General features: G+C 41.9%; 5 protein-coding genes across 13 annotated transcripts; 2 read left to right on the forward strand and 3 right to left on the reverse strand.

The window, feature by feature from the left end:
• The first annotated feature begins 1,792 nt into the window (after nt 1–1,792).
• Nucleotides 1,793–6,794, forward strand: LOC109647235 (RNA-binding protein 4.1-like). Of its 8 annotated transcripts, none has more exons than XR_011239910.1 (7): nt 1,793–1,922; nt 2,417–2,855; nt 2,943–3,566; nt 5,205–5,298; nt 5,785–5,885; nt 5,960–6,072; nt 6,204–6,794. XR_011239910.1 is itself a non-coding variant. In XM_020113012.2 (4 exons), the coding sequence occupies exons 2-3, from the start codon at nt 2,447–2,449 to the stop codon at nt 3,542–3,544; spliced, it is 1,011 nt and encodes a 336-aa protein (XP_019968571.1). In that variant the 5' UTR covers nt 1,793–1,922; nt 2,417–2,446; the 3' UTR covers nt 3,545–3,566; nt 3,866–4,540. The 8 variants fall into 8 exon arrangements, 3 of the variants coding, with proteins under 3 accessions (XP_019968571.1, XP_019968572.1, XP_019968573.1); XR_011239913.1 differs by having other exon boundaries at nt 1,918–2,214; XR_011239909.1 differs by having other exon boundaries at nt 5,205–5,885.
• A 327-nt stretch (nt 6,795–7,121) lies between these two features.
• Nucleotides 7,122–8,676, reverse strand: tifa (TRAF interacting protein with forkhead associated domain). 2 transcript variants are annotated; one of them, XM_020110042.2, is made up of 2 exons: nt 8,504–8,676; nt 7,122–8,360 (listed from the first exon to the last, which is right to left on the reverse strand). In XM_020110042.2, the coding sequence occupies exon 2, from the start codon at nt 8,342–8,344 to the stop codon at nt 7,763–7,765; it is 582 nt and encodes a 193-aa protein (XP_019965601.2). In that variant the 5' UTR covers nt 8,345–8,360; nt 8,504–8,676; the 3' UTR covers nt 7,122–7,762. The 2 variants fall into 2 exon arrangements, with proteins under 2 accessions (XP_019965601.2, XP_019965600.2); XM_020110041.2 differs by having other exon boundaries at nt 7,122–8,357; nt 8,504–8,652.
• A 1,162-nt stretch (nt 8,677–9,838) lies between these two features.
• LOC109644621 (RNA-binding protein 4.1-like) lies at nt 9,839–12,870 on the forward strand. The gene is made up of 4 exons (XM_020110044.2): nt 9,839–9,976; nt 10,610–11,026; nt 11,121–11,773; nt 12,128–12,870. The coding sequence occupies exons 2-3, from the start codon at nt 10,618–10,620 to the stop codon at nt 11,750–11,752; spliced, it is 1,041 nt and encodes a 346-aa protein (XP_019965603.1). The 5' UTR covers nt 9,839–9,976; nt 10,610–10,617; the 3' UTR covers nt 11,753–11,773; nt 12,128–12,870.
• A 2,596-nt stretch (nt 12,871–15,466) lies between these two features.
• Nucleotides 15,467–17,546, reverse strand: LOC138406590 (uncharacterized). Its single transcript, XM_069519156.1, has 5 exons — nt 17,428–17,546; nt 16,727–17,083; nt 16,019–16,132; nt 15,892–15,926; nt 15,467–15,763 (listed from the first exon to the last, which is right to left on the reverse strand). Exons 1-5 carry the CDS (start codon nt 17,459–17,461, stop codon nt 15,620–15,622), a joined length of 684 nt encoding a protein of 227 aa, XP_069375257.1. The 5' UTR covers nt 17,462–17,546; the 3' UTR covers nt 15,467–15,619.
• A 2,935-nt stretch (nt 17,547–20,481) lies between these two features.
• On the reverse strand, nt 20,482–22,720 carry LOC138406589 (uncharacterized). Its single transcript, XM_069519155.1, has 5 exons — nt 22,594–22,720; nt 21,894–22,250; nt 21,068–21,181; nt 20,941–20,975; nt 20,482–20,812 (listed from the first exon to the last, which is right to left on the reverse strand). Exons 1-5 carry the CDS (start codon nt 22,625–22,627, stop codon nt 20,651–20,653), a joined length of 702 nt encoding a protein of 233 aa, XP_069375256.1. The 5' UTR covers nt 22,628–22,720; the 3' UTR covers nt 20,482–20,650.
• Nucleotides 22,721–26,232: the final 3,512 nt, after the last annotated feature.

Here is a 26,232-nt window from a genome sequence, read left to right on the forward strand (position 1 = left end):
ACACACACACACACACACACACACACACACACACACACACACACACACACACACACAGTACCTTGTACAACAACAGTCTGCCTCACAGCTGCTCTGGTATTTTCTGATGCATTACTAATTTTAGATATGAGTGTCAGGGAGTCGAGAGGTTCATGGTTGCTATTTGAGCGTTTGTCGAGCCCCTGAAGATGGTTCATCATTCACTCTTTAGTGATGGTATCGTCCTGCAAGAGGTGGACTTGGACACGCCGTTGAATTTTGATCAACCAGAAAATAACCCCTACGATAATAACTAGAATAGCACACAGTACAGTGCACACCTCCACCAAGGCCTAAAAGCTCCTTTGAATTCAATCAAGCCGCTCCAAATTGCCCACTCAGAGATACGGGCCCTCTAAAAATTCAATATCCTCTTTTTCCATGTCCCACCCTTCCACCAAGTTTTGTGGAAATGTGTTCAGTAGTTTTTGCATAATCCTGCTGACAAATGGAAACAAAACATGGCGGAGGAAATAAAAGTGGAGGCTGCAGCTGCACAGGTTTCCTGGCTTTGTTACACATCACACCTTGGCAGAGTAAAAGCTACTTGTAGAGAGTACAGTGCATGAATGCAGCAAAGACAAATGTTTTCTAGGCCAGGATTTAATATGGGCTGTATTTATTTGTGAATGAATCAAATGCGACACTGAGGTTTACGAATGTGAATTTAACATTGCTTGCCTGTGGTTCAATAAACTGTTGTAGTTTATCCGCTAGATAGTCAGGGTCTTTTCTATTACGCTAGTCTTTACTGAGTTTAGCTGCAGAAAATCACAAGATATTTATTTCTAAATAGACAAACACCATTAAATTACTCCGATGGAATCCCATAATCCTGCCACAGTCAGATCCACCAGGCATGGAGGTTAACTGGTGTAAAAAATATTGAAGTTAATTTATAGAATTGTTTATGGTAATAAAGGTGACGGATCACAATAAGTGAAAATACTTTTCAATATCATCCATGAGACATCAGATGTTAAATCTTTTATTGTGCAGGTATGTTAGGTGACCACCAGAGGTCAGTCTCCTCCTCTAGCTCAGCTCAAGTGTCCAGGCAGCAACAAATCAAATTACTGCTCATCAACCAAATTTCCTACAATGTCAACACTGTTTTAAGTTTACTTTCTGTTTTTTGCATCCATATTCATGTCTCAATATGTATTAAAAATCGGTTATAATAATAAAAACTTTATAGCACTTCTGTTACAAGGTTACAAAGTGTTTCACAAAAATCCATGGCAAAAAATGAATGAACAAGAAAGAAGGGAATCAATTCAGATCAATTTTAATCGCCAAATCATAACATAATAAGGTAAAGAACTTAAAATGCATAGAGAAACCTAACAGTTACAATTATTATTATTATCTAGATATACATATGATATACTTGTAACTGAGGACTGATGCAGATGAATGTGAGAGCAGAAAAAAAAACATTACAAAAATAAATTGTGCAAAGACTGATAAGTTGTTTATTCATTCAAACTGAAATGTTCAATCAATTTCATAATAAAATGTATTCGTCAATTACAAAGAATGTGTACATATGTGCAGATTGAGTATGTCACTTATTATTATTATGAATTATTATTATTAATATCTAGATAGAAATGTGTTCGGAACAAGCTTCACCACTGACACGTTTCATTTCGTTCTCTACTGATGACGAACTTTTTGAAGAAACAGGTTCATCCAGAAACACAACTTTTTAAAAACATGCCTTTTTCCCTTCCCTCACTCTTCGCCCAATCACAATCCTTATTCCGTAACCGACGTGTCCCTCCACCAATCGGATCCCTCGCTGCGCGCGTTTCGCCAGCCGGTATTTCCTGTTTGTGACAGCAGGGGTTTCGACTTCGCGGTGGCGCCTTCCACGAGCAGTGAGTATTCTCGCCTTCCATCGTTCGGGTCGCTCACATCGAAGCTGTGTTCCCACGCGTCTGCGAGCGAGAGTCCCGCGCGGCGTCTGTGTCTGAACTGGACTTTGTTTAGCTCCGTCGCACGCGACAAAAATGGCTGTGTAGCTAACGTTAGCTCGCTAGCAGATACGGTTGAACTGAACCGAGCCCGGCTAGCAGCTGCGCTAATGGTCCAGGAAGTAACAGCACAGAGCGTCTCTCGTCTCCACTCTTGTCTGTGTCAGCTGCTTTTGACCCGAATTCAAAGTTAAAAGTGAGTAACAGCGGAAGTAAACACGGTCTGTGGTGACAGGACTGAGTAATGTTTCCCTATGGTGGCTCTTTAGCCTTCAGTCGCCTCAGGTACTGGGTTTCTATTTCCTGATCATGACGTGATCCAGTCTCCATCTGCTCTCTGTGGTTCCTCTGTGCAATACATGGTGGCCTGTGTTAACCCCCCCCCCCCCTGTCTTCAGCCCCTTTTGCAAAGGTCCACTGGAGCAGCCATGGTGAAGATTTTCATCGGGAACCTGTCTCAGCACGCTGGGAAGGAAGAGGTTGAGGCTCTGTTCACGCAGTACGGCACGGTGACAGAATGTGCCAAGTACAAGAACTATGCTTTCGTCCACATGGAGGACCGCAAGTGTGCCACCAAGGCCATCCGCGAGCTGCATCTCTACAAGCTGAACGGCAGGCCCATCAATGTGGAACTCAGCAGGGGGAAGAACCAGGGGCCGGTGAAGCTCCACGTTGCCAATGTCGAAAAGGGATTCGATGAGGAGCTCCGCACCCTCTTTGAGGAGTACGGCACAGTCACAGAGTCGGCCATCGTCAAGGACTTTGCCTTTGTGCACATGTCCAATTCGGACGAGGCCATGGATGCCATCAAAGGTCTGGATAACACAGACTTTCAAGGTAAGTGAAGATGATGTGCTACCATCATTTGTGGTTTTTTGTTTCGCCTTTGAGATTTGAGGGATACTGTGTTTCTCTCACACTCAGGAAAGCGCATTCATGTTCAAATATCAAAAAGCAGACCCAGAGGGCCACCTGAGGAGGAGGCCTATCCACCTCCGCCAGGCAGAGGAGGCTATTATCCTCCTCGCTACCCAGCAATGGGGCCCGAGCCTCCCTACAGGGGCCGCATGTCTGCTTACCCTCCTCCTCCGCCTCCGCCGCCCCCTCCCCTGAGACGAGCGGCGTACCCCGACCGTGGCTACGGTGAGCGAGACGGTTACGGGGTGGTCGATTACTATGAGAAATACAGAGCCCGTCCTAGTGGCGCCGATGACAGGCGTGCTATCCCCCCTCCTCCACCTCCTCCCTCAGCGCTGGTCAGAGAACGTCTTGGAATGGGGTCTATTGATCCGTATGAGCGGCACCAGCCCCCATATGCTCCTCCCTCCTACATGGCCAGAGACCGAAGCCCCATCAGACGAGCACCCCCACCGCCTGCTATGCCCGCAGGTAACGGCTTCTCCTATGAGCGGACCAGGCTGTCTCCGATGCCCAGAGCGCCGATGTACGCAGCTCCCCGTCCCAGGGACTTCATGGAGAGAGCGCCTCCCCCGCCACCACCACAACCTCGTTATGCGGGCTATTAGGCACCCAAGAGTATAATACAAGGTGAGAGGAGGGGGCGGGCATTTTATTTTCATATATTTTTGACATAAATGACATACTTGTTCAAATGACAGTGTGTAGAAATAAATGGAGCCCAATCCGTACATAGAAGAGTAGAATCACGTCTTCAATCACCACCATCGGGCAGAGCTCTTAAGTCCTTCAGATCTAGCGCAGCCAATCAGTAAACAACCATCCAACATTGCTGGTAGAATCTTAAAATATATCTGCTCAAACATCAGTCTTGCGCGATCCCTGAGTAAAACGCGCTCCTTGACATGTGGTGTGTGCTCTCTTTTCAGGTTTAGAATATGACAAGATCGTCATTGTCTGCTGATGCACGTGGCGCTATGCATCCCCCTCGTCTATGGCGGATTGCGTTGCGTTCGCCTGAGACTTACTGGAAGATACTGTTTTGCGGACAGCCCCGTATTTAAAAACATACGATTACATGTCTACAGTTCACGTATTTTTCAGAGCTGTTTATGCTTTTTTTTTTTTTTCCTGTTTCTCTGCTTGTTTCACTGTTCAAATCCTTAAAGTGTTTTTCAGAATAGGAAGGTGCTTAGTCTACGCCAGTGTGATGCAGTACTGCAAACACTCTTGCCTTTCAATTTCTCTAAATGGACAAGGCCTCTGGGAAACTGTGACAAACTTTCTTAATAAGGGAAGATTATTGTGTTCAGACTAACGTTGGTGGTTTATCACAAAATGGTCATCAAAAATCGTTAAAAAGAATTTAGCGTAGAAGTGCTTTAATATAATACTTGGTGTGGCAGGCTGTACAATAATCTAAAAAAGTTGCGACACATGTTAGCATGACAAATCAAAAGATTCAGTGTGTTTTTGTTCTTTTTACACTTTGTGTTCATCTTTTCTTGCGAAAACAGAATCATAGCACCGTTATGTATGATTTTATTTACTTTACAAGTTGCTTTTCTTCTGAAGGCTTTTTAATAAACAACTGAAACCAAAAATGCCGTATTAACTGTGAAATTATTCCACCCCAGGTAGGCCGATAGCAGATGCACATAGTGATAGCCACGCGCTTTAACTCAGAACACGCTTCAGTTTCGTTCTCCACACCCTTGACTTATCAGCTTGTCACATGATGCCCTCTCTGTCCCATCAGTGAAAATGATGGAAAGTTACGTAACATAAATTCCAGTGAAACCCTGTGATGATGCGTGTGTTCCTCAGCGACCATGATTGTAGAAAACAGTTCTACCGAGGCTCAATTGTTCAGTTATGAGTCATTGCCAGTTTAAAAAACAAACGTTTGAGTCTGACCTCCCTTAAGTCAGCTGATGAAATCTGTTCACTGCTCCTCAAACCTACGAGAGACTAAAATTGACTCTAATTTCCGTTTCCTGTTGCTACACAGAAGTTGTGATGGTGCATCCATTGACTCCTGTGTTAGGTCCCAGCAAGTAGAAGTCAAAAGAAAAGAATTGTAACACAGGCAGAAGTAAAACAACTAACAGAGCTGTGCGCCGGCCCATGTTTTCTGTCGTCTTCCATTTCCTTGATTTCACACAGCACACACTTCACCACCGTCTTTAACTCTTAGCATTCAACATTCATTCCATGTATCACAAATTGCATGCAGTCTTGGTATCTTAGTATCTGTGCTCTTTGTAGGTTGTTAGACTCTATGCAGGAGATCCCAGCTCAGGGTAAGTCATCCTCGGAAGATGTCCTGCATCCTGACGAAGGGGGAGATATTGTTTGAACGGTACTGTTTAAGATCTATTACTCAATATATTGCTCATGGATTCATAGTGCACTCATCCACACTCTTGATGAAGTTACAAATGTAAAATTGCATATTTTTAATCTTGAAAATGTGATTTATTTATTACCCCCCCCCCCCCTCAAAGGACTGATTAATTGCCTAAATATTACAACACAAAGTCTTCATTTAAACAGTGGGGAAAATGTGGTCTTTGATTATTTTTAACACACTGTTAATATATTTATACTATATAAAATATATATTTGATTTAGTGGAACAAAATGCTTCAGAATGTAAGGTTGCTGTCAAAGATTTGAAAATATGCAGTTTTGATGTATTGATAACATGGCTGGTGCTTATTTTTAATTGGTCATTTTTAAAACATGGTCATGCAGCATGGGTAGGAGGGGATAAGGGAACGATAGAAAATATATTTGTTGATTTTTGTCTGTGTGCGATCACTGACCTTGTGTCTTATGTTCACAGGACTTTTCTCTGCTAATGTGGTGACTCATGCGTCCTGAAGTGACTCCACTGAACTTAATGGGTTTTGAACATTATTGGATGAGACGGCCCTGTGGTCAAAGGTAAGGCAATAAACATTCACCTTGAAGTCGGTGTGTTTTACAAACCTCCATTAAATGACCATGTGTTTTTTCAGGAAGTGGAATTGGTGTGGTGTGTTCTTGGTGAGCTGGAGTGAAGAAGAAGAAAACTTGCGTGGCGGCATCACCTGAGGACGCCAGAATAACAGGACTGGACTCAAACCTACAGGTTAATATCTCATGTGGACCGAATATTTGATGTTACTGTGCATCGGCAGCCGCACACAAATGTTTGTAGCATTCTTTGTTTTAAATGGCTCCCGCCACGGCTGAAGGTACAACAATATTTCTGTGGATCAGATTTTTTTGCAGGTTTGTGTTGCAGCGTCTGCATCCAAAGCTGAGGCCACACAGCAGGCCTAGAAGCTGCATGTGACAGCGGTGCAGACAGCGGTGATGGAGTCATCTACGCCACGGACAACCCCGGTGAAGCTGCCTCACATGGTCTTCTTTGGCTGTGTGCGAAAACGGTAACCGGCCACGGATGTATGAGCTCGACTTGGACTGTCCAGGAACAGGGGGTCCAAGGCAAGCCTCGTCCTGGTCCAACATAAAATCTCCATCCACTCGGTCAGCGTCTGAGAACCAGGGGCGCTCGAGTCGGAGCGGCTTGAGCCCCCTCCCTGCCCACAGTGCACAACCAGAACTGCGTTCCTCTTCACTGACAACTCTTCTTCATATTTATTTGGAATACAATTTTATTTTCCTACTTTAAAATAAATATGTCAGAAGTTAAACAAGTTGAAGGTGTAGTCAAAATCTTCCTGACTTCAGTAGAAACAATTAAGGGATAGAAATTGAAGCAGAACTGGAGATTACCTTGTTGTGATGCTTAACTCGCATTGTTCTGAAAAGAAAAATAAAGCTCAAATAATTGTTTTCACTTTGGAACATGCTGGAAGGAACCACGATACTTTTTTTTTTTTTCTCCCCTCTTGGCACAGAGCTCATGCATGAAACTTCCCCAATGATGTGCGCTAAACTCTGACTCATCTTCTTAACATTCTCCCTGGAGGGGTGGGGGTGGGACTAAAAGGAGGATACAAGTTAGTCAGTAGGAGGGGGAGACATCAGAGTGTATGATGTAAGAAGGGGGAAAGGGTTGTGGACTTTAGGAGATCGTCTGATTCCGCCTCTGAGCTCATGTTTGGCCTCTCAGGGTAAATCCAGATGATTCACTTTTGGAACAGAGGTCATAGGTCAAGATCCATAAAAAAGTATGGTCTGAAAAACACAGTTTATTAGAAATCTCAGCAAATAATGCAAGAGAGACAATGTATAGATCTGAAAATAATCCCTCATAAAATGATCTGTCATTTTTTTATTTTACTCATGATTTGATATTGTATTATATGAAAAAATACTTGAATACCTCCTTCATTAAATGAAACTTAAAGTGCAGTGGGTTCCTCAACTTTTCTGCTCAAAGTAGAAGTGAAGCTTTGCGCTGTAACCCGAGCTCAGACCAAAAACAGTTTAACCGATTTGTATTTTGTGTGTTTTGGATTGATGAAAAATCAAACACCTCCCGATTGTGAGACTGGGAGTTTCCCAGAAATTCCAAACCTGTGGCAAATTTTTAACATTTCAAAACAACACCCACAAAGAGTATGTTACTGAAAAACAAATTTACTGTGAGGTGCTTCTTTGCATTCATTTTAAAAAGTAGGGGTTATTAAGGTCACAGCTTGTTAATGATGTATAAAGACATGGAGAAAAGAGCACAAAGTCATAACAGTTTCACATTATAAACAGGAATTAGCTACAAGCCTGCATGCAATCTAATGTAACAACTACACAGCAATCTGCATTGCTTTCAAATGTTGGCCAATAATCAAGTAAAAGCACGTTACAATATCTCATGAATGATACATGAGAGTCTCATCAGTCTCCAGGGGGCCAAGTGCTGTGAGTTCAGAAGTGAAACCATTCGTCACACATGAGCCTGTGTCCATGACAGGTGTCATACTTGGCACGCACGTCTCCCTGGATGGAGGTACGGCCAGCACCTCAAAGTCCACCTCAAAGCTGCCCTTGGCTTCGCCTGACTCCCGGATAATCTCGACTTCATACTCTCCGAAACGGATCAGGGCCTTGTCTGGGAGATCGACCCTCTCCAGGTGGCCCAGACTAGAGCTGTTGACTGACAGCTTCCCCTTCTGGCTCAGGTTCTGGATGGTGAACTGCATGTCCAGGCTCTGGGGTGTGCGGTAGGCGAAGAGGACAAACTGTTTCCGGGACACCCGAGGGTCAACCAGGGCGTAGGTGCAGGCCTGGGCATCCCGGCCCAGCCTGAGAGGTTCATCTGACGAGTGTCTGCTCCTCTTCCCCAGAGGCAGTGCCCCATAAAGGCCCCTGCAACTCTGCTGAGGGTGGTAGAACTTGATGTGGAGACAAGTCAGGAGATCCTCCTCTGTCTCCATTGTCTGGGACACATTCATGGTGGAAAAATGGCTGCTGGGAAAAATGACATTTTGTTGATAAAATACAATTGGCACAGAAGACAGAAACCTCATGAGAACACAGTGAAAGTTGGTGTTTTTTCAGTCAAACAAAACAAAAAGTGGAACAAATACATAAACCCCTGTTAGGAGCCTTACCTGAGTGTTGAAACGTGATTTCCCTTCCACACAATCAAACGCAGCTTGCTCTCAGGAGAACTGACTAACTAATGGTGCTGCTGCTCTGAGTGAAAACAGGAAGACTGATGTTGCCTCTCACAAGACCCATAAGGAAGTTGCATTCAAGTGCGGATTCTCACAGTTGATGAAGTAAAGTAGTGGTGAATCGAAAGGAAAAGGAACATTTTCGTGTATTTTTTTCCTTTTCTCCTTGTAAACATAAATAATAGGAGTAGTACTACCTTTATTTATATCGCACTTCTCAAAACAAAGTTACAAAGCACAAGTTTATTTGTTTTTGTGTTAGGACAATAAAATCAAGCCGAAGACGCAAGCACACACTATCTAACATCACTCAAAAGTAATTGTTGCACATATAAAACTACCCTCATGATTAGGGAAACCTCACTGGACTGAGTTTTAACTTTGTGTTTATTGGTTGTTTTTTTTCTTTTTCTGATTACATTTCCATGAGCGTATCTCAGTGGTCGAACATACAACTTTAAGACGAGCACCTGAACGCAACACAGCAGCACCGAAAATTCCGCGATGACGCAACCTGAAGCAGCAGCACAGACAGTCATCACGGGGTGTAAGGTTTCTTATTGTGCTGGATTACAAGAGGATGTTTGTCATAGAGTTATATTTGTAAATCTTTAATCAAATGGTGAGGGGTATTCAGCTGCAACATGACACTTCACCGCTAGATGTCCCTACAATCTAGTTGTTAATAGAACCATTATTATTAATAGATAGATAGTCAGACCTATAGATGATAGACGGCTGTGCTGATAGTCAGTTATATTATGCCAGTAATATATAATAAAATCCTAAACTCGAAAAGGAAAATGTAACTTTAAACTAAAACTAAACATACTGTTCATATGGAAAAGTGTGTTTCTATTTTTTTCAGTTGCTACATCAAAATAGACAGAAATATTGAGGAATTGAAATTGCTCATACTCTCGGTCTCCCCAGCAAACACTAAAAATCTTAATATAAGAAAATATACGAAAAATATTTAAAGAAGTATAAGGAGAAAAGGTATAAATATTAAATATATTCTATTTTGTGAAAAATGTAGCAAAAACAGTAATAAGTATAAAATATAAAAACAAATAAAAGGGACCATAACAGGTTCATGGTAATATGGTGTTTTTTATTTATTTTTCAGTCACATGGACATTAAGCACGTGGTATAAATGTGTGAACTAGTTATTTTCGCAGACATAAAATAAAACGGAACACGCTATTTTAATGATTACCCTCCTGGACGGTAGAGGGCGCTGTGGTTGCGAGCCGGGGGTGGAAAAAAAAAAAAGCAGCGATGATCAATAAGAACCGGAAGCCGCAGCGTGTGGGAAAACCACAGAACGCAGCCCAGCGGAAGTCGGTCTGAGGAAATCTCTGGAAAGGAGGTCGAGCTCTTTGTTGAGGCTTCCTGGTGAAAAGGTAACACAAGTGAACTGTGTGGATGTTCTGAATGGAACGCGCTGTGTTTTTGAGCTCCCCGCTCGCCCGCGCGGTGCGGGGAGGGTTCGCCGTCGCGCTGCTTCGTCTCGTCGGCGGCGCTTTGTGTCACAGCGTGGCTTGCCCGGCGAGCTAACCGGAGCTAACAGCTAGCTCCAGCGAATAACTCCAACCGGCGGTGGTGTTTATTTAGCTAATCGTGAGCTTCGTGGTGTTTTAACGGCATCAAATGAGATACACATGCTGGAATGTCAAATGAATATGATAAATTAGGGATGAAATGCTGTTAGAGACACCGTTGTCAGCCATTTTGCAGTAGACAGGCCTGTTCAATCAATAAGGCATCTTTTAACACTGTGAAACGGTGTACTCAACTATTAACACGTTAAGATTGAATAATGTTCCACTTTCCCTTCACCTATAGATATAAACAGTTTTCTCTATATGTTCTTGTGTTTACAATGTAGGTGAACATGTCTGTGTGGAATCTGACCCTAGAAAAGCATGTAGACATGCAATCAAAGATCAATGTGTTCGATTTTAACTAGGTTTTCGTTGTAACAATTGTCTTCACTCTTAAATATAGACACTTTCCTTTGTATTTCCCTGGTACAGGTTTAACAATGGTGAAAATCTTTGTGGGGAATCTGCCCCGAGAGGCGGACCAGGAAGAAATCAAGGCGCTCTTCACACAGTACGGCACGGTCACAGAATGCGCCATCATCAAGAACTACGCCTTCGTCCATATGGATGACCGCAAGTCAGCCACCAAAGCCATCAAAAATCTGCACCTCTATAAGCTTCACGGCACGCCAATCAACGTGGAAGCCAGCCACGGGAAGAACCATGCCGCGGTCAAGCTGCACGTAGCGAACGTAGAGAAGGGAGCTGATGACGAGCTCCGCGCTCTCTTCGAAGAGTATGGCACGGTCACAGAGTGTGCTGTTGTCAAGAATTTTGCTTTTGTACACATGTCAAACTCCGATGAGGCCATGGATGCCATCAAGGGGCTGGACAACACTGAATTTCAAGGTTTGCTAATGACATTGTATGATACAAGTCAATGTCATTGTGTTTATTTTACTCCTGATGATTTATTTTCTTTATTAATTGTCGTTATTTTTAGGCAAACGCATCCATGTCCAGATTTCCAAGAGCCGTCCCAGACACGACGAACGGGAGGACTACCCCCCTCCTCCCCCAGACAGAGGTGGCTACTGGCCCCCACGCTATCCAGGAGAGAGGCACGAGCCTCCCCCACCTGGCTACATGAGAGGTCGCCTTGGCCATATGCCCCCAGGTTACCCAGCCCCTCCTCTGCCGCCCCCTCCCCCTAGACGAGCTGTTTATCCCGACCGTCCGTACGATGGCGAGAGGGACAGATATGGCGTGGTAGATTACTATGAGAAGTACCGAGCCCGCCCGTATGGCATCGCCTCCTATGAGGATCAGCGTGGCGGCGTCCCTCCTCCTCCCCCTCCCCCCTCAGCCGTCGTCCGAGACCGTCTTATGACCCCGTCGCTTGACCCGTACGAGCGTCGGCCTCTCCCGCCTCCTCCATCCTCGTACTACGCCCGAGATCGCAGCCCCCTGAGGAGAGCGCCTAACACGCCAATGCCTCCTGCCAGTAATGGCTACTCCTACGAGCGCTCCCGGCTCTCTCCGGTTTCCCGCGTCCCGGCATACGGAGTTCCACGTGCCAGGGATCCCTACGCAGAGCGACTGCCCCCGCCACCTCCTGCACGCTACGCTTATTAAGCAAGGCCCCGACATGTGAAGGTGAGAATAGGTCTGAGGTAGATTGGTGTTCATTTCTTTCCTGAAAATGCACTTCGTCTCTGTACAGGCAGGGGCAGCCTGACCTGTCCGACACGCTCCAGATCTTGTGGAAAAAGCAAGCGTACGAAGTATCCGTTGATAATGCGCATCTGTGCGCTAACTTTCAGTTAATACCTGTTTTAATGTGTGGCTCCGTCCGACAAAGGCAGACGCCCCACTTTGGAATCTGGGTGGCTGAAGAAAGGGTCACGAGACAGATCTTGAGAAAAGACAGCACGCAGGCCATTACGATGGAACAGGCTTTACATCCACATTTGCAGACAGTTCATTTTGTGTCATTTGCTCTTTTTCCAGGATCGTCGTTCGCCTGCGTCGCCGCTCGCCGCCTCCTGATGCACGTGACACTATCCACTTCCTGTCTGCGGCTGAGCGCGTTACGTTCCCCTGAGATGCTCACAGGAGGAACCAAATTGTCGACGCCCACGTCTGTTTTTGTTTTAATTAATTTGGGACAACTTTTACAGTCGTATTTTCCCCCCTGATTGTTTTAGTTTGTCATTGTGCTGTAGTATTTTTAATGCTTGACGTCTGAGTTAGGCGTAAATATTTTTTTTATTGTATTTTTACGTTTGAATAATTAGTGTTCTGATGTGGTTTGTAACCTTAGACAGCTGAACCATTTCAGCAGCAGTTTCTAGGCGATACATGTGACTGTAAACTCAACTGAATCATATTTGGTATTAAATCTACGTTTATTCCATCATTCTAAACCTTTCCATCGAAAAAACTAAATCTCCATGTGGCGATCCTGTGAAAACCTAAACTGCTAAGACACGTGAAAAGAAAGAGCTAACGGTGTAGTTAACAAAAAAAAGCGTTCATATGTACCTGTCCACTGTCGACCTTTTTTAATAAAACGGATTTGTGCAGTAATGTGGTTCACAGATGTGCTCAAAATCATGCTCTGCGCTAAAACACCTCAGTGTGACCGCTTGAAATGAGTCAAATCCTCAGCAAGGATCTTTCGAAAAATACGAATTCTATGATCATCCGTTCATTTCTGACGTATAATAAAATCGTCACGTAGAGTGAAGGAATATCTTTTCTGGTCATCTGATCATTCAGCAGCGCACCTTTTTACCTTCGCCCCGCCCCCCCCTCCCACCTCAGTGCCCTAAACTGAAACATTTTAGCTTAAGTGCATAACAGTGGTAACACACTCCAGCCACAGGCGAGACTAGTTCCCCCTGAATGTGGGGCGAGATGTCCTCAAAGGCTGCTGGAGACCTTCACAGTCAACAGGTAAGTCCAGGGTTTTAAGGACTACTTGATAGTCAGTACATGCTCACATATGACTGTTTTATAGGTAGACATTGCTGTATATATATACTGCAGAGTTTGCAACTCCAGGAAGACAGTGTCACCTGGTGTTTAGCCATTGCCTGCACCCAAACATCCATTCAGTCGTAAGTCGGCTGTGTATTGACAGTGTTAGCCAGGAGTGAATAATTCTGAGCTACATTTGTAGTTAATTGACAGCCCTTCTTCCAGATTTGAAGATCAGTAATTTTTTGGGCAAATGTTTTCAACATGATAATTAGAGAAGCTTTTAGAACAGCTAGGGTTTGGCTAAACAGGACTAGAGATGAGATTTGGACTTGACAGCATAAGGATTTCTACATTTTGTTTTACAGACATAATCAGATTGATTGATAAAGCCTTTGTAAATCAGGAAAGAAATCAAATGCAATGGAATTAGTATCTGAACTGATTTCACAGTTGGGACAAAGGTGAGAAGTTGATATTTCTGCTTTGTATTGCCTTTTTGGACTCTGACCTGCATGAATAAAACATTTACAACAATAACATGGAGTCTGTCTGAACTAATATTCTGCCATTTAAACTGTGAGTAGTTACTGTTATCAATGCCCTGCATTATATACAGATTAAGGTGTCTCAAATCCTGAGTCTTCAACACCAGTTCAAAAGTTGATTTATTTCTACCCCAGGGCCAGGATGGTGTATTCATTTATAAAAAATCATATCTAGACTTGATGGTTCTCTGTACTGTTGAAATTATACCAGATACAACTTTTATTTCCCCTCCCAAAATTGTCTAATAATAGCAGATGCATAAGAACTTTCCTGAATACATTGATAAACCTTATTTTACTCAAATATAACCAATATCTTTTTTAATTGTACACTAACATTTCCTAAGTTTTTTGCTTGGAAATGTGTAATATATGATGCCACAGTAAAGGGACATTTTGTTGTTATAAAACCAAAGATCCCACTGATGGCCGGCAGGAGGTGCCAACTCATAATAATTCCCCAGCAGTTTGGAGTGGACCAGTCAAATGTGTACTTAAGGTGGGGTCTCTTCTTGTGATGTAATTCTATGGAAGCATGTTGCATCAACTTGAGAGAAATATCAAAGAGTTTTTTTCATTTTTGTTTGCAAATGCTACATGCTTTTGTACAATTCAACCACAAATGAGTATTTTCCGCTGCGTAATGCCAGTATTCAGACTTGAGGTGTAAGCTGGACCTTATAGAAAAACACCACTAGACATGTGAAATACATTTCTGATACAGTAGACTTGGGCTGCTGGCCCGTCTTCCTGTGGTTGGAACTTGTTAAATTGAAGATGTTATCTCCAGCTCTGTTTAAGAATAACAAGCAGGGTGTCAGTGCTTGTGCATGCTCACACATCTCAGCTGTGACCACACAGTGCTGTCTCTTTCTCACTCACTCTGATAGATATAAGATGATGAGAAGTTGAGTTAAGTTACTTCAAGCTAATTGAAGTTGTGATAAGAAAATAAGATATGTTAAGATTACCTAACTGAAGTCAAGATAAGTTCAATTAAGTCAATTCAAGATCTTAAGATAAGATAGAATGAGATAAGTGTTAGGGACAGAAGACGTATTGTTGACACATTTTAACATCCGGTGTGAAGAGACAAACTTAACACTGACCACTTCTGATTGGATCTCAGGACAGGACGTCTGAACAGAGCCTGTGTCTCTGGTCGGTGTCAAAGGAGTCAAGTTCAGAGGAGGCAGGATCAGTGTTTTTCAGGACATACATTTGTAATTTTGCAGCTCACTGATGTGTCACTGCTGTGGAGGTGCCGGTGGTGTCGCTGCATGGAAACAACAAAACATTGTTGCTTGTGGTTGTGGTGCATTGAGTTGAAGGCCAGTCTTCCTGTGGTTGAGCCGTCACAGCACATGTGCATTGTTTTAGACACACAGTTGATTAAACCAAGTTCAGTCAGACAACTCATGTTCAAATGTTTATTGCAACAGTGGAACAGTTATTGTTTGAAGTCCAACTTAATCACTCCCCCAGATGTCATTACATAGATATGATGGGAGATTGGAGCAGACTCTGTAGTAGTGAACGAGTCAGAGTCAGACTGTACGTGATGAGCCAGCTTCCTTTGACCTTTGACCTACTGTCGCTTCCTGTCAAACAAGTGATGCACTGCAGACCTCCATCTGCCCCAAACTATAAGTTGACCTGTGGATTGTGATGGTGGTTGTGGGTCATGACGATGGATTGAGCTTATATGCAAAGTGCCTTGAGATAATGAATATTCATATATATATATATATATATATGAATATTCTATGAACATCCCCCCGGAGGCCATGACTAAAACAAGACTCTGGACAATCATCAAGACCTTTTCCTTCCTTTGCCTTTATTTCTTTTGCACCAAGATACACATGTACAATGAGAAGATAAAGACTTCACTTTAAGTAAGATTTTAAATTGTGGCAGCACAAAATCCCAAAAGCAGACTGACGACAGAGCCTCAGTTCCTCTCTGAGTTTCAGTTCCAGTGGTTTCTTGAGTCCATGGTGGTGGCGTACACAACATTAGGCTCCAGCTCTCCTCTTCCAGCAGGCCTTCTGCTCTGCTCTGCTCTTGAAGGGAAACTCAGTGCTGCATAATTCAGGTCACCAAAGCCCATATTCTGTAAATGGAAGTATTCAGTTACTCATCTCACACTGAGCTGTCTGTGTGACATTTCATAAAACCACTACTTGATGACTGAAAGACTGGACTTGGATCAATGTTAATCTATGGTTCAAGTTTGATTACCGTATTGTGAGGTGGATCCTGCGCCTCATTATGTCCTGAATGACAGAAACAATACATGTGGTCAGTTCATTGTTCAGGAATCAGGAAGCGTTGTATCAGCAAAGTTGGAGTAAAAACACATAAATACCTGGATGAAGTTTCCAGATTTTAAGAACCAGAACGATGATGATTATAATGAGGAGGACAATCAAACTGCCCATGAGGGTCTTGATGGTCAGATTTGCTTGTGCATCAGACTCTTCTACAAGAAAGATACATTATTGTGCGATGAGATTAAAGACTGTATATAAAGATGGACGACGTGAAGCCAAAACATCCTACGTTTCACCTCTATTTTATAGCATCAAATAACAAAAACCTTGAGCATCAGTGTGATAAGAACAACCTCAAATGACCAAATCCATCTATCTTATTTTGGTCCATGTCCCATTTGCTAACATGGAGTGGGCAGGGTTTATGACTTGTATTGCAGCCAGCTTTTTATACAGTCTATGGTGCAGAGAAATGCTGACACCATCACAAAGCCTTCAGCAGAGGATACATTTCTTTAGATCTAAACATAATTTGCTTATCAACTACTAACGTTGTATAAAAGAAGCAGGCAAATATAATTTGATGTGTATTTTAAAATTTTAAAGTTTGATCCATGTCCCATCCACTAACACAGAGGACACGACCTATATGGCAGTCCACCACCAGGTGGCAATCGAGACGCTTTGGCTCCCTTTTTGGGGAACTGTCATGAATTTAGCTCAGACCAGCTCTTATTTCAAGACGGCTTAAAAATCTATTTCCCTTAAAACAAAATACAAACAAAACTCTGCAGCGATCTTACCTTTAACCTTCAAATATATTGCACTGTAAACTGCTGGGACCTTTTTGGAGTCACTGTCCTTGGTAAATCCACATATATAGAGTCCAGAGTCAGATAAATCCACTTGTTTGATTTGGAGAAAGAGGGTACTGACGTTGGACGTCATGCTGAACTTTTCTTTTTCAAATCCATTGCTGAGCTGTGCATCTGTGTCAGGGTTTAACATGGAGGAGATTTGGCTGGTGTTGGATCTGTTGTCCAGTCTGAACCAGGATATGTGAGAAAGGACACTGCTGTAGTTGGTACACAACAGCGTGACCTCTTCACCAGTCTGAACCTCCACAAAGTGAAAATTGCAACGTGAGACAGAGATCCAGCCTGAAACAAACAACATTGTGACATTTTTCTGTTTGGGTAGAGACATTGTTGCAAGGGAAATCTTGCAGGGTGAAGTTTTTTCTGGTCACAGATAATGTCAGATGTATTTATTGTCAATTTACCTGATGCATCAGGGGAGAAAGGAGTATTATACACTTTCAAAGTAAAGGTGGCTACATACCATTAGTCAATTTGTGGAGCGTCTCTCTATCTTTCTTAGGCTAACCACTGTTTTGTCTAAACACTGGGTCCTAAAGGAGAATAAAGCTACAAAATAGATCTAAACCATTCAAAAACATAAAGGTTGGCTGTTGTTATACTGAGAAAAAAATAGATCTACTTACTTAGGATACAGAGTAAAGCTGATAGAAGGTTCATCGTCGTGTGCACGGTAGAGCAGCACTTGTGTAATGTTCGTCACTGAACTGTGTTCCCTTTGAGTGGTCTCAGAGTAAAGAGGCGGGTTCAGGCTGACACTTTTTCATGAGCTTTCTGGAATTTCAAGACAAATAATACAAATATAAAAATACAGAAATGTACAAGTATATATATCAAAGACAAAAACAATTGTGCTATGGATCAGGGAAGAATCCTTTAAAATTTGGTGTGGATCAGAATCAGGGGCGGATCCATGGAATTTTTTTTTATCACTTTGATAAATTGTTGGTTTCCAACATTTTTACCATCTCCACAGAGAATAATTCACAGCTTTTAATGACAAAAATCAGATATATTTAAGGGGACAGTTGGGGTTTTCTAGTTTCGCTTCTTTTTTGTACAACTGTCACAAGCAGAGATGTGTCGTCCATCTTTATGTACAGTCTGTGATCTGTACACAAACTCAAGTAAAGTCAGTGTTTGTGCTGAGACGGGACCACAAAGGGCTGACACATCAAAAAGCTTTTGACAAGGTGTGCATGTCAGAGAGATCCTGCAAACTAGATGGAAATTGTTAAAAGAAGTTAAGAAACAAGATTAAACATGAGGTTTAAGGCTTAGTGTCATCAGAGAGATGCATAAAGAAACCTGCTGTGTCGGGGGAACATGAGCAAGTTTCTAAACTATGTTTGTAGTCTGATCACAAAAAGAACCTGCACTGATCTGCTGAAAGAAAAAGGGACATCCTGCTTCACACCACCATCACACAAACACAAAGCAGTAGTGATGTGCGATGCCTCTGACTGTCTATAGCAAGTTGAACCAATGGGAGTATTGGTCATATCAACTTGATACCGGGACTTTTTGCAATAGCTCAGTGTGTTAAGAAAAGGGAAATAGGCTATTTCAAACTATAGCTACATGATCACATATCAATAATTATCAACAGGCCAACAAGGTAGTCTTGCATTAGCTTTTTCCCATTTTCTTTAGTCCGCTTTTTACCAAAGTACCTCAACATTGCGGTTTTCAGATATGAGAAGAGCTCCAGGTGTGACTGTGTTTCCGCTCAGCCATCATGGCATCAACCTGCCTGGTGGTGCAAGTGTATGGAGCATTTAATAAAGTTGTAGATCGCATTACTATGACAGCAGGGAGGTAACAGCAAGTATATCATAGAAAGAAATTCATAAGTACAATGGTAAAATTGTCAAGGTGGTTCAGTGAGAAAAGTAAACACTGACTTTTAAGAATTTGTTTTATTTAGTCACATCTGTGAATATTGGGGACCTGGAAACACTGTGTACCACACTACATGAGCACATGTAAAGGTGTTCAATTGTAATTGTAATCAAAAACAACCAAAATAGGCAAGAGCTGATTGAAAGACACAAATGTATCATCTGAAATCCAGAAATCCATCGCTGGATCTGGATGCTGCAGGAAACCAGAACACATCACTCTGCTTTTGCTGTACATAAGCACAGATAGCCCATATGATTGAGTGTTGCCATACCAAGAAGCAGCACTCATCAGAGACAAGTGAGTGGGTGAAGGCAACATCTCCTTTAGAGGAGAATGAACAAACGGTTTCATTTAGACTTTATAAACACTTTTTTTTCAGCCACGTGACACTGGTGAAACCAAAGATCCCACTGATGGCCGGCAGGAGGTGCCAACTCATAATAATAATTCCCCAGCAGTTTGGAGTGGACCAGTCAAATGTGTACTTAAGGTGGGGTCTCTTCTTGTGATGTAATTCTATGGAAGCATGTTGCATCAACTTAAGAGAAATATACAAAGAGTTTTTTTCATTTTTGGTTGCAAATGCTACATGCTTTTGTACAATTCAACCACAAATGAGTGTTTTCCGCTGCGTAATGCCAGTATTCAGACTTGAGGTGTAAGCTGGACCTTATAGAAAAACACAACCAGACATGTGAAATACATTTCTGATACAGTAGACTTGGGCTGCTGGCCCGTCTTCCTGTGGTTGGAACTTGTTAAATTGAAGATGTTATCTCCAGCTCTGTTTAAGAATAACAAGCAGGGTGTCAGTGCTTGTGCATGCTCACACATCTCAGCTGTGACCACACAGTGCTGTCTCTTTCTCACTCACTCTGATAGATATAAGACGATGAGAAGTTGAGTTAAGTTACTTCAAGCTAATTGAAGTTGTGATAAGAAAATAAGATATGTTAAGATTACCTAACTGAAGTCAAGATAAGTTCAATTAAGTCAATTCAAGATCTTAAGATAAGATAGAATGAGATAAGTGTTAGGGACAGAAGACATATTGTTGACACATTTTAACATCCGGTGTGAAGAGACAAACTTAACACTGACCACTTCTGATTGGATCTCAGGACAGGACGTCTGAACAGAGCCTGTGTCTCTGTGGTCGGTGTCAAAGGAGTCAAGTTCAGAGGAGGCAGGATCAGTGTTTTTCACGACATACATTTGTAATTTTGCAGCTCACTGATGTGTCACTGCTGTGGAGGTGCCGGTGGTGTCACTGCATGGAAACAACAAAACCTTGTTGTTTGTGGTTGTGGTGCATTGAGTTGAAGGCCAGTCTTCCTGTGGTTGAGCCGTCACAGCACATGTGCGTTGTTTTAGACACACAGTTGATTAAACCAAGTTCAGTCAGACAACTCATGTTCAAATGTTTATTGCAACAGTGGAACAGTTATTGTTTGAAGTCCAACTTAATCACTCCCCCAGATGTCATTACATAGATATGATGGGAGATTGGAGCAGACTCTGTAGTAGTGAACGAGTCAGAGTCAGACTGTACGTGATGAGCCAGCTTCCTTTGACCTTTGACCTACTGTCGCTTCCTGTCAAACAAGTGATGCACTGCAGACCTCCACCTGCCCCAAACTATAAGTTGACCTGTGGATTGTGATGGTGGTTGTGGGTCATGACGATGGATTGACCTTATATGCAAAGTGCCTTGAGATAATGAATATTCATATATATATATATATATGAATATTCTATGAACATCCCCCCGGAGGTCATGACTAAAACAAGACTCTGGACAATCATCAAGACCTTTTCCTTCCTTTGCCTTTATTTCTTTTGCACCAAGATACACATGTACAATGAGAAGATAAAGACTTCACTTTAAGTAAGATTTTAAATTGTGGCAGCACAAAATCCCAAAAGCAGACTGACGACAGAGCCTCAGTTCCTCTCTAAGTTGCAGGTACAGAGGTTTCTTGAGTCCATGGTGGTGGCGTACACAACATTAGGCTCCAGCTCTCCTCTTCCAGCAGGCCTTCTGCTCTGCTCTGCTCTTGAAGAGAAACTCAGTGCCGCATAATTCAGGTCACCAGAGCCCATATTCTGTAAATGGAAGTATTCAGTTACTCATCTCACACTGAGCTGTCTGTGTGACATTTGATAAAACCACTACTTGATGACTGAAAGACTAGACTTGGATCAATGTTAATCTATGGTTCAAGTTTGATTACCGTATTGTGAGGTGGATCCTGTGCCTCATTATGTCCTGAATGACAGAAACAATACATGTGGTCAGTTCATTGTTCAGGAATCAGGAAGCGTTGTATCAGCAAAGTTGGAGTAAAAACACATAAATACCTGGATGAAGTTTCCAGATTTTAAGAACCAGGACGATGATGATTATAATGAGGAGGACAATCAAACTGCCCATGAGGGTCTTGATGGTCAGATTTGCTTGTGCATCAGACTCTTCTACAAGAAAGATACATTATTGTGCGATGAGATTAAAGACTGTATATAAAGATGGACGACGTGAAGCCAAAACATCCCACGTTTCACCTCCATTTTATAGCATCAAATAACAAAAACCTTGAGCATACATCAGTGTGATAAGAACAACCTCAAATGACCAAATCCATCTATCTTATTTTGGTCCATGTCCCATTTGCTAACATGGAGTGGGCAGGGTTTATGACTTATATTGCAGCCAGCCACCAGATAGTGACTGAGACGCTTTGGCTTCACTTTTGAGGTGCTGTCATGTCGTCCATCTTTTTGTACAGTCTATGGTGTTGTATGTTCGTATGATTAGCACTTCAATCATAGCACTCATGCACTTAAAGTATCTTTCACAAATGGCAGTTATGATCCTCAGATGAGGGCTTTACAATTGTTTCTATATTTCGTTTTACCCCATCGACGGTGATATGTTGTGGTTTCTCTCTTTTGATAAATGTACTTATTGTAAGTCGCTTTGGACAAAAGCGTCTGCTAAATTTCCTAACTGTAAATGTAAGATTTAGGACCTATATGGCAGTCCACCACCAGGTGGCGATCGAGACCCTTTGGCTTCCTTTTTGGGGAACTGTCATGAATTTAGCTCAGACCAGATCTTATTTCAAGACGGCTTAAAAATCTATTTCCCTTAAAACAAAATACAAACAAAACTCTGCAGCGATCTTACCTTGAACCTTCAAATATGTTGCACTGTAAACTGCTGGGACCTTTCTGGAGTCTCTGTTCGTGGTAAATCCACAAATATAGAGTCCAGAGTCAGATAAATCCACTTGTTTGATTTGGAGAAAGAGGGTACTGACGTTGGACGTCATGCTGAACTTTTCTTTTTCAAATCTATTGCTGAGCTGTGCATCTGTGTCAGGGTTCAACATGGAGGAGATTTGGCTGGTGTTGGATCTGTTGTCCAGTCTGAACCAGAATATGTGAGAGGGGACAATGCTGTAGTTGGTACACAACAGCGTGACCTCTTCACCGGTCTGAACCTCCACAACGTGAAAATTGCAACGTGAGACAGAGATCCAGCCTGAAACAAACAACATTGTGACATTTTTCTGTTTGGGTAGAGACATTGTTGCAAGGGAAATCTTGCAGGGTGAAGTTTTATCTGGAGACAGATGATGTCAGATGTATTTATTGTCAATTTACCTGATGCATCAGGGGAGAAAGGAATATTATACCCTTCAAAGTAAAGGTGGCTACATACCATTAGTCAATTTGTGGAGCGTCTCTCTATCTTTCTTAGGCTAACCGCTGTTTTGTCTAAACACTGGGTCCTAAAGGAGAATAAAGCTACAAAATAGATCTAAACCATTCAAAAACATAAAGGTTGGCTGTTGTTATATTGAGAAAAAAATAGATCTACTTACTTAGGATACAGAGTAAAGCTGATAGAAGGTTCATCGTCGTGTGCACGGTAGAGCAGCACTTGTGTAATGTTCGTCACTGAACTGTGTTCCCTTTGAGTGGTCTCAGAGTAAAGAGGCGGGTACAGGCTGACAATACACAGGACTGTCATCATGTATTTGATGCATGTGACAGAGGATTTTATTAGATATTATCCACTCTCCTAAAGTGAGTGTTTCATTCCTTCCTCCTCACACTGTTTTTCAAGAATGTGTTTCTATTTGCCAAACAGATTTTATAGTGATGTGTCAGTTTAAGAGGAACTTGGTCGATGGTTGATGAGAATATAGTTGTAATATTATGAGAATAGAGGTGTGATTTTATGAGAGAAAAAGTCTTTATGAGAATAAAGTTGTAATGTTTTGAGACAATTTTTTTACAAATCATCCGTAATAAAAAAGAAATATTCCTAATATACATATGACTGAACTGTTACTGGATGCAAAAGTTAAGAAGTTACCTCACAACATTCCTACCATATGATCATAAATGATTTTCCATCTATATAAGTTTTAGGTCGTGTCTTTAGTCCAGGAAGCAGAGATGCCTCAATTCATTTTGTATTTGTATGGATATGAATATTCATTATCTCAAGGCACTTTGCATATAAGGTCAATCCATCGTCAGGACCCACCACCACCATCACAATCCACAGGTCAACTTATAGTTTGGGGCAGATGGAGGTCTGCAGTGCATCACTTGTTTGACAGGAAGCGACAGTAGGTCAAAGGTCAAAGGAAGCTGGCTCATCATTATGTTGCTTGAAATTATAAAAAGCTCATTAAAGAAGAATGTATAAAACAAGTGTGGAAATACGTTTGAAAACAGTACACAGTTTTATAAAGTAGAAATATGTATAAATCTTACATTACACATTTTGTCTTTGTGATATTTTTAAACTGTGACAGGAGCATTAAAGGTTCAGTGTGTAGAATCTATTGACATCTAGTGGTGAAGTTGCATGTTGCAGCTGAATACCCCTCACCTCACCCTCTAGCACGTAACAAAGTGATGTTTTCACTTGTGTGTTTCATCTTAATTGTACAAATTGTTGTTTCCTTTACTTTAGAATCTGCCCTTTACATTAAATACTTTTGTTACGTGCTATGTTGTGTTTTCTCTCTGCTCTCTCTCTGCAGTGTCCATTCGGGTGCCTCCCACTTCCCAGTACCTGCAGTGTGAGTGTGCGAGGCTGGGCACAATCACCGATCAAGGCCACGGTGGTTAAAAGGCAGAGAGGAGCAGACACCCGGCCCCAGTGGGCCGAGTGGCAGCATTGAAGCTGTGTGTGCTGTGTATGAAGTGATCTCCTCTGCTTAATTTGTGTGTGCTTGTGTTGGTAGTGTGACTGTTTAGTTTAGTTTGTGGTTTTCAGTTCAGTTGTTACTGCTGCTGTCAGTGTCGCTTGTAGAAAGTTATTTTTCAGTTGTTTATTAATTAATGACTCCTTTGTTCATTTATATGTTGCCATGATTCTTTTTCCCTGGGTTATTTGTATTCTTACTCCTCTCATCCCCTGGACTATAAACTGGGGAACGTAACAACTTTATATTTGCATCATCAGGTTTTCTCTACGAAGGCTGCCATATTTTTAACATAGCCCAGACTGGACAAACTAAACCTTTTGAGTTTTTACAAAGAAAGGCTACCACAGTTTCTCTGTCAAGTTCTAAGGAGAGGGTGAGGTGAGGGGTATTCAGCTGCAACATGCAACTTCACCACTAGATGTCAATAGATTCTACACACTGAACCTTTAATGCTTCTGTCACAGTTTAAAAATATCACAAAGACAAAATGTGTAATGTAAGATTTATACATATTTCTACTTTATAAAACTGTGTGCAGTTTGCAAAGGTATGTCCACACATGTTTTATACATTCTTTTAAATGAGCTTTCGGGAATTTCAAGCAAAGTAATACAAATATAAAAATACAGACATGTACAAGTATTTATATCAAAGACAAAAACAATTGCGCTATGGATCAGGGAAAATCCTTTAAAATTTGGTGTGGATCAGAATCAGGGGCGGATCCATGGAATTTGTTTTCATCACTTTGATAAATTGTTGGTTTCCAACATTTTTACCATCTCCACAGAGAATAATTCACAGCTTTTAATGACAAAAATCAGGTATATTTAAGGGACTGATATCAGTTAGTGTGTGCAATTGGTGCTGTTTGATTGAATTTAAGGGGACAGTTGGGGTTTTCTAGTTTAGCTTCTTTTTTGTACAACTGTCACAAGCAGAGATGTGTCGTCCATCTTTATGTACAGTCTATGATCTGTACACAAACTCAAGTAAAGTCAGTGTTTGTGCTGAGACGGGACCACAAAGGGCTGACACATCAAAAAGCTTTTGACAAGGTGTGCATGTCAGAGAGATCCTGCAAACTAGATGGAAATTGTTAAAAGAAGTTAAGAAACAAGATTAAACATGAGGTTTAAGGCTTAGTGTCATCAGAGAGAGATGCATAAAGAAACCTGCTGTGTTGGGGGAACATGAGCAAGTTTCTAAACTATGTTTGTAGTCTGATCACAAAAAGAACCTGCTATGATCTGCTGAAAATAAAAGGGACATCCTGCTTCACACCACCATCACACAAACACAAAGCAGTAGTGATGTGCGATGCCTCTGACTGTCTATAGCAAGTTGAACCAATGGGAGTATTGGTCATATCAACTTGATACCGGGACTTTTTGCAATAGCTCAGTGTGTTAAGAAAAGGGAAATAGGCTATTTCAAACTATAGCTACATGATCACATATGAATAATTATCAACAGGCCAACAAGGTAGTCTTGCATTAGCTTTTTCCCATCTTCTTTAGTTTGCTTTTTGCCAAAGTACCTCAACATCTCTCCGTACACGTCATGCACATGGTAGTTGCGGTTTTCAGATATGAGAAGAGCTCCAGATGTGACTGTGTTTCCGCTCAGCCATCATGGCATCAACCTGCCTGGTGGTGCGAGTGTATGGAGCATTTAATAAAGTTGTAGATCGCATTACTATGACAGCAGGGAGGTAACAGCAAGTATATCATAGAAAGAAATTCATAAGTATAATGGTAAAATTGTCAAGGTGGTTCAGTGAGAAAAGTAAACACTGACTTTTAAGAATTTGTTTTATTTAGTCACATCTGTGAATATTGGGGACCTGGAAACACTGTGTACCACACTACATGAGCACATGTAAAGGTGTTCAATTGTAATTGTAATCAAAAACAACCAAAATAGGCAAGAGCTGATTGAAAGACACAAATGTATCATCTGAAATCCAGAAATCCATCGCTGGATCTGGATGCTGCAGGAAACCAGAACACATCACTCTGCTTTTGCTGTACATAAGCACAGATAGCCAATATGATTGAGTGTTGCCATACCAAGAAGCAGCACTCATCAGAGACAAGTGAGTGGGTGAAGGCAACATCTCCTTTAGAAGAGAATGAACAAACGGTTTCATTTAGACTTTATAAACACTTTTTTTTCAGCCACGTGACACTGGTGAAACCAAAGATCCCACTGATGGCCGGCAGGAGGTGCCGACTCATAATAATAATTCCCCAGCAGTTTGGAGTGGACCAGTCAAATGTGTACTTAAGGTGG

Source organism: Paralichthys olivaceus, chromosome 22 (assembly GCF_024713975.1).
Source record: "Paralichthys olivaceus isolate ysfri-2021 chromosome 22, ASM2471397v2, whole genome shotgun sequence".
NCBI classification, from domain to species: Eukaryota; Metazoa; Chordata; class Actinopteri; order Pleuronectiformes; family Paralichthyidae; genus Paralichthys; species Paralichthys olivaceus.

What these genes read in the sequence shown, in the direction of transcription:
- LOC109647235 (XM_020113012.2), top strand. Translation starts at nt 2,447, where the DNA reads ATGGTGAAGATTTTCATCGGGAACCTGTCTCAGCACGCTGGGAAGGAA. An exon ending in GGATAACACAGACTTTCAAG is followed by an intron (nt 2,856 to 2,942) that starts GTAAGTGAAGAT and finishes TCTCACACTCAG; the next exon opens with GAAAGCGCATTCATGTTCAA.
- LOC109644621 (XM_020110044.2), top strand. Translation starts at nt 10,618, where the DNA reads ATGGTGAAAATCTTTGTGGGGAATCTGCCCCGAGAGGCGGACCAGGAA. An exon ending in GGACAACACTGAATTTCAAG is followed by an intron (nt 11,027 to 11,120) that starts GTTTGCTAATGA and finishes CGTTATTTTTAG; the next exon opens with GCAAACGCATCCATGTCCAG.
- tifa (XM_020110042.2), bottom strand. Translation starts at nt 8,344, where the DNA reads ATGAATGTGTCCCAGACAATGGAGACAGAGGAGGATCTCCTGACTTGT.
- LOC138406589 (XM_069519155.1), bottom strand. Translation starts at nt 22,627, where the DNA reads ATGAACCTTCTATCAGCTTTACTCTGTATCCTAA. An exon ending in AATCTGGAAACTTCATCCAG is followed by an intron (nt 20,976 to 21,067) that starts GTATTTATGTGT and finishes TCTGTCATTCAG; the next exon opens with GACATAATGAGGCACAGGAT. An exon ending in AGGATCCACCTCACAATACG is followed by an intron (nt 20,813 to 20,940) that starts GTAATCAAACTT and finishes TTCCATTTACAG; the next exon opens with AATATGGGCTCTGGTGACCT.
- LOC138406590 (XM_069519156.1), bottom strand. Translation starts at nt 17,461, where the DNA reads ATGAACCTTCTATCAGCTTTACTCTGTATCCTAA. An exon ending in AATATATTTGAAGGTTAAAG is followed by an intron (nt 16,133 to 16,726) that starts GTAAGATCGCTG and finishes TCTTTCTTGTAG; the next exon opens with AAGAGTCTGATGCACAAGCA. An exon ending in AATCTGGAAACTTCATCCAG is followed by an intron (nt 15,927 to 16,018) that starts GTATTTATGTGT and finishes TCTGTCATTCAG; the next exon opens with GACATAATGAGGCGCAGGAT.